Source organism: Pipistrellus kuhlii, unplaced genomic scaffold (assembly GCF_014108245.1).
Source record: "Pipistrellus kuhlii isolate mPipKuh1 unplaced genomic scaffold, mPipKuh1.p scaffold_m20_p_5, whole genome shotgun sequence".
NCBI classification, from domain to species: Eukaryota; Metazoa; Chordata; class Mammalia; order Chiroptera; family Vespertilionidae; genus Pipistrellus; species Pipistrellus kuhlii.
In genome coordinates, this window is record NW_023425551.1 from 62516712 (window position 1) to 62523911 (window position 7200).

General features: G+C 39.9%; 1 protein-coding gene across 1 annotated transcript; it reads left to right on the forward strand.

Annotated features, from left to right (window-relative positions):
* The first annotated feature begins 1560 nt into the window (after positions 1 to 1560).
* Positions 1561 to 2831, forward strand: LOC118705860 (60S ribosomal protein L7-like 1). The gene is given in 2 exon segments (XM_036414976.2): positions 1561 to 1784; positions 1786 to 2831. Coding segments are annotated over 2 exon segments (759 nt in total). The 5' UTR covers positions 1561 to 1688; the 3' UTR covers positions 2449 to 2831.
* Positions 2832 to 7200: the final 4369 nt, after the last annotated feature.

Below are 7200 nucleotides of genomic sequence, written 5' to 3' on the forward strand. Positions count from 1 at the left end.
AGAGGCTGATGGGAACAACACTGGCAGCTTCATGAGGCCCTTCGAGAAATCTCTCTCCTCTGCTTCCACTCCACCCCAACTTATTCCCAGATTATTCTTTGTAGCTTTTAAGATTGCCAATATAAGTGGCTCCAGAGCCCTGAATTATGAATTTGTGGTGAAGAGAAATAGGAAATGTGGGATATGGAACTTCGAGAGAATAGAGAGCTCTGATGACATATATTCAGTCTAACTCCCTCACAGGACATAAAAAATAAAATAAAAAATAAAATAAAAATCAGACCTTTTAATTCATTAACAGATGGTGGGTTCTGCTTTTCAAGGATTTGCATCTCTATGAGGAAGTAAATTCGTTTGTCTTGTTTACCCAATACTTTTTCTAGGACAAAGGAGTTGGAGTAGACCCGGGGGTGCCTCTCAAGGAGAATACAGGAAAGAGGACCTGTAAGTGCTGAGTGACTTACCATGACTCTCTCACCACCTTTCCCGGGAGCTGCTATCTCCCTTCAAAGTCAGATCTTCTACCTCCTTCAGGCAATGTTTCCCTTGAGATACAACTTACTTCTATCCGTATAGCAATGTTCATTGGCTTGGATCCAGAGGACTGAGATGGGAAAATGGATTGAGATGGGAAAGACAGGTCCAACCATTTACCTGCTATGTTACCTGGAAACAGGAATTAGATCCTAAGGGGATAATAAACAGGCTAATTCAGATTTGAAGAGTCAGAGACAGGTTAGGCTGGGACCTAGTCCTCAAGGAAGGAGATGAGAGTCAAGCCAGGGAGTCTAACATGCAACCAGGTACAAGAACAACATAGAGGCCTAACTATGAAACAGAACTAAAAATCAGGAGAAGTAAAAGAAAGGAAAAGAGCTGGTCAGAGATGAGAGTATGAATTGTCTATGCAATTTTGGATTGGGAAGCCTACTGCTTGTTTTTAATTTATCAGAGAACAGAATGCTGAAATTGTATTGGATTAGCTTAAAAGAGGTACTACTATTTGTAAGAATGTCCTCTACATCTCCATCTCAAAAGCCAGTAGGAATTATCAGATTCATTTTCTATGCAAAATGATAAGAGTCATTACCTAAAATTCTACTTTATCACTCCTTAGCATGTTTGTCAGTCAGACTGTAGGTTGTTAGCAAAACAAATTGACATGGGCTGATAAGCAAAAAACATATCCCATAATCCATAGAAGAGCTAGTTGGGAAGCTGAGAGCAAGGCTCAAGGATAACCTTGGTTATAATGTCAAAAGCCATGGGATAGCTGGCCTGTTAAAGAGCAATCATCATTTCTAAGGCCCCACAAAGACTACAGAAACCAACTGTGGCCATTGTCACCACTACACCAAAAATCACAAGGCTACACATAGGCCTGTTTGCTCATACTGCTCCCTTTTGTATCACATTTTCTCGTGGGTATATCTAATGGCTGAGTCCTGGACCACATGCCACATTTTAGCTGCAAGAGAGGCTATGAACTTGTGGTTTGACTCGACAGTGAGGATGGTAGGACTCAAAAATGGAAACTTCCGATATGAGAATATAGCTTGAGTGAAAAGGCCTCAGCGGGGACTGCTGCTTGCGGGAGGCTTGCCCTCCGGGTCGGGAGGATCAGAGACGTCTCTATGGTCAAGTAAACATAGAGCGGTGCCTCCCCTTCCCGCGTGGTAGGACTGCGCATGCGCCGGGGCTGCAGCTTTGGAAAGATGGCGGAGGAAGAGCAAAGGAAAAAGATCCCTTTGGCTCCAGAAAATCTCCTGAAAAAGAGGAAGGCTTTATCAGGCGCTCAAAGCCACCGAGGCAAAGCGGGCACTGTTGGAAAAGAAAGAGCACAGGAAAGGAAAGGATATCAGGTTTAAGCGACTGGAATGGTTCCCACACGACGCGTGGCGGCAACAGTGTGACAAGGTGTGCCTCAGACAACTAGACGGGAAGCCTTATGGTTTGGAAGTGCCCGATGAACATTCCTTGGCCTTTGTTGTACGCATCCAGAGGATCAGAGGGGTGAGCGTAACGGTACAGAAAGCCATGGCAAGGCTTCGCCTGAAGAAGATTCTCAGTGGTGTCTTTGTCAAGACCATAAAAACGCTGCGTACAGTGGAGCCTTATGTGACCTGGGGATTTCCAAATCTGAAGTCTGTCCGGGAGCTCATCTTGAAACGTGGGCAAGCCAAGGTCAAGAATAAAATCATCCCTTTGACAGACAACACAGTGATTGAGGAGCATCTGGGGAAGTTTGGTGTCATTTGCTTGGAAGACCTCATTCATGAAATTGCCTTCCCAGGGAAGAATTTCCAGGCCATCTCAGGGTTCCTGTGCCCTTTCCACCTCTCAGTGGCCCACCACGCTCCCAAGAACAGAGTGGGCTTCCTCAAGGAGGTGGGCACCCATGGGTATCGAGGTGGACGCATCAACCAGCTCATCCGGCAGCTGAACTAGACCAGAATACCTGAAAGCACCCTGCATTGGAAGCATGTGTTTTGTATTTTGGAATTATCCAGTATCTTCAAAGAAGATTATTTTCTGCTGTAGCTTCAGAAACCAGAGGGGAAGGGCCGGGGAAACATGGTGATGATGTCCCACTTCCAAAGGAAAAGTCCAGTGTGTTTTCTACGTTGGCCACTGCTGCCACCTCTGAAATCAGCCCAGGGCTCATGCCATGGAGGAGAGGGGCCTGTGTCACATCTCTACCCCAGCATGAGCACAAGGCGGCGTGGAGCAGGCCCAAAGCATACTGAACTTGGGGTTCCTGTTGCCTTGTTTGGAAAGAACTTGAAATACATTTAGAGGAGCACAAAAAAAAAAAAAAAAAAAAAAAAAAAAAAAAAAAAAAAGGAAACTTCTTCAAATACAGACTATTCAAAAAGTAATGGCAAAATAACTCTAGGAAAAATAATACTGAACAATTGGATAATCACATGCAAAAAATTTTTTTCAAAAGCTTTCCTACACCACATACAAAACTTTACTCCAAATGGATCATAGCTCTAAATGTAAGAACTAAATCTATATAACTTTTAGAAGAAAACAAAGAAGTAAATCTTGAAAACCTAGGGTTAAGCAAAGCCTTCTTGGATATAGCACCAAAAACATAAGTGATCAAAACAAAAGGATAAATAGAACTTCACCACATTAAAAACTTATGTCCTTCAACCTAGCTAATTTGGCTCAGTGGATAGAGCATTGGCCTGCAGACTGAAGGATCCCGGGTTCCATTCAGGTCAAGAGCACATGCTCAGCCGAAACCGGTTTGGCTCAGTGGATAGAGCGTCAGCCTGCGGATTGAAAGGTCCCAGGTTTGATTCCAGTCAAGGGCATTTACGTTGGTTGCGGGCACATCCCCAGTAGGGTGTGTGCAAGAGGCAGCTGATTGATGTTTCTCTCGCATCGATGTTTCTAACTCTCTATCCCTCTCTTTACTTCTCTGTAAAAAATCAATAAAATATATTTTAAAAATATATATAGAGAGAGAGCACATGGTCAGGTTGCAGGCTCAATCTTCAGTAGGGGGCATGCAAGACACAGCTGATCAATGATTCTCTCTCATCATTGATGTTTCTCTCTCTCCCTCTCTGAAATCAATAAAATTACATTTTTTTAAAAACCACTTATATCCTTCAAATGATACCATCAAGAAACTGAAATATGACATAGAAATGAGAAAAAATTGCAAAATATATTATTATTATTATTATTATTATTATTATTATTTTGCTTTCCCTTTGCTTCTTGGTGAGGGAGGGATTCCTGCCCTAGGGTTAGGGAGATAGCCAAACATACAATGAGAATGATAGCGATTTATTAGTCACATACACTCACAGCCCAGAAGAGGATGACACTGTGCCATGTAGGATCACATGGGAGCTGCACTCAGAGCCGAGTGAAGAGTAAGCTGTGGAGGTCAACTTGGTAATATCAAGCGGGTGGGATGCCCGCTGGGTCCCGTTAAAGGATATAATTGGCTTATTTGAATAATTTCATTGAAACTCACTAGTCAAGCATAAGTGGAAAACATATTTGGTCCATTTGATAAGGAGTGTTGATTGGCTAAGTAGCCATATACGTGGGAGCAGAGTAGAGAGGGGAGCAAAGAGTTGGCCATCACGGCCCTTCCAGTTTTTTTTAGATATCAGGTAGCATATGATATTGAACCTTAATTTGATGTCCTACACCAGTGGTCGGCAAACTGCGACTCACGAACCACATGTGGCTCTTTGGCCCCTTGAGTGTATCTCTTCCACAAAATACCATGGCCTGGGCAAGTCTATTTTGAAGAAATGACATTAGAAGAAGTTTAAATTGGCTCTCAAAAGAAATGTCAATCATTGTACTGTTGATATTTGGCTCTGTCAACTAATGAGTTTGCCAACCACTGTCCTACACCACCATAAGACATGAAGTTTTGCCCTGGCTGGTGTGTCTAAGTGGTTAGAACATCTGCCTGGCACTGAAGTGTGGAGGTTCAATTCAATCCCTAGTCAGGGCATGTGTGGGAGGCAAACAATCGATGTGTCTCACACCTCTCTCTCTCTAAAAAAAAAAAAAAAAAAAAAAAATCAATGGAAAGAAATATACTCAGGTGAAACAAAAATAAACAGACACCAAGTCTTATAAGGGGCTTGTTGCCAGGGTATATAAAAAAACTCTTACAACTGAACAATAAAAATACAAATAGCCCAACTTAAAAATGGCTAAAGAATTTCAATGGACATTTCTCCATAGAAGATATTCAAATGGCCAATAAACACATGAAAAGGTGCTCAACATTATTAGCTATTAGGAAAATGTCAAGAAATACCACTTCACACTCACCAGGATGACTAAAATAAAAAAGACCAACAAAAAACGTTGGCAAGGAAATACAGAAATTGGAGCCCTCATACACTGCTGGGAGGAATGCAAAGTGATACAGCTGCTTTAGAAAACAGTTTGGCAGTTCCTCAAAATGTTAAACATAGAGTTACCATATGAACCAGCAATTTCACTCCTAATTATATATCCATGAGAAATGAAAACATATGTCCACACAAAAATCTGTACATGAATGTTCACAGCAGCGTGACTTATAACAGCCAAAAAGTGGAAACAACACACATGTCTATCAACTGTTGGATGGATGAGTAAAATGTGTATTCATGCAATGAAATATTATTCAGCAATTAAAAGTACAAAAGTGTACTACAACATGAATGAGCCTTGAAAATGTGCTAACTGAAAAAAGATAGTCATAAAAGAATGCCTAGCATATGATTCAATTCACAAAAATGTGCAGAATAGGCAAATCCATAGGAACAGAAAGTAGATTACTGGTTGCCTATTACTGGGGACAGTGGGTGATTGTCTGCTAATGATGATAGGGTTTCTTTTTGGAAAATAAAAGTCTTTTCCAAACCAGAGAGGATCTGACCTGCATTACACCATTTGTCCACCATCCAGAACTGAAATATCATTGCTGACATGTACACATGTTTGACATTGAAATTGGAACTCAAAAGAACTGTTGGCCCAGGAAGAAACTCCCTACAGACTGATTCATTTGCCTCAATATAACCATTATGGCTTGTCTCATTTTCAGTTCTTATAAGTGAATTTCTAGTATCACATGATCTCACTCATCTAGGGGAAATAATGAACAACATAAATTGATTAACAAAAACAGACACAGAGACAGGGAAGCATCAATCAGACTGTCAAACCTCAGAGGGAAAATAGGAAAGGGTGGGAGTAAGGGAGAGAGATCAACCAAAGGACTTGTGTGCATGCATATCAGCCTAACCAGTGGTCACGGACAACAGAGGCATGGGGGCATGTGTGGGGAGGGGTTTGAGATGGGAATGGGGGGATGAGGACAAATATGTGATACCTTAATCCATAAAAAAATTTAAAAAGAAGAAAGAAAAATAAAACAGAAGTGTTTTAAAAGTAATATGATGATGGTTACACAACTCTGTAAATGTAGGAAAAACTACTAACTTTTATACTTTAAATGGATGAATTATATGATATATGAATTATTGAGATATAAAGTTATTTTTTAAAAGGTAATGAGTAGCCTGAATATGACTGGTTTAACTATTCTCAAATATCTCTTTGAATCTTTTACTTTAAAATGTCTTCACAAAATTTGGGAACTCTTCTCTCTGGCTGATTGACTACAGTAGCCCTTCTGATTCACAGGGAATACATTCCAAGACCCCCAGATGCTGCCTGAAACGGCAGATGGTAACAAACACTATGAATATACACTGTTTTTTAATGCATATATATATATACCTACAATAAAATTTAATTTATAATTTATGCACAGTAAGAGGTTAACAATAATTAGTAATAAAATAGAATAATTATAACAATAAAATAAGGCTTACTTGAACACAAGCACAATACCAGATCAGTCAATCTCATAAGCATGGCTCTAAGCAACTAACTGGAAGGCAGCATTCTCAGCATGGGTACACTAGACAAAGGAATGATTCACATTCCAGGTGGGAGGGAGAGGGACGGTGCAGGATTTTATCACATTACTCAGCACACCATGCAATTAAAACTTATAAAATTTTTATTTCTGGAATTTTCCATTCAATATTGCTGGACCACAGTTGGTTGTAACTGAAACCACAGAAAGCATATTTGCAAATAAGGGGTCTACTTTATTCCCTCATAAATCTCCTATAATCTTGCCAAATTTGTTGCTGGTGGCAACAGTAAAAAACATAAGCACTAAAGAAGGTAGATGAGAACTGCAATTTTATTTTTTTATTTTTTACCATCTGTGCAAACAAGGTTTAGGGAATAAGCTGATAATGTTTTTTAGAGGAATAAACATTAATAGAGACATACCAGATGATAAAAATGCATCTCAAAAAATGTTAAGTGAAAAAGATGAAGAAATTAGGATTAAAAAACCTCATGGACACAAGACAACATATGGTAATTACCAGAGGGAAAAGGGGTGGGAGGAGGTAGAAGAGGGTCAAGTGGGGTTAGATGGTGATAAAAGGAGATTTGATTGGGGTGGTGAACACACAAAACAATATGCAGAATGATGTATTATAGAATTGTACACCTGAAACCTACATAATTTTATTAATTTATGTCATCCCAATAAATTCAATTTAAAAAAAAATGTTATCTAATGTAAGGTCAAATAACCAAATAATGAAGACATTGTGTGTTGTGGAAACCTAAAAC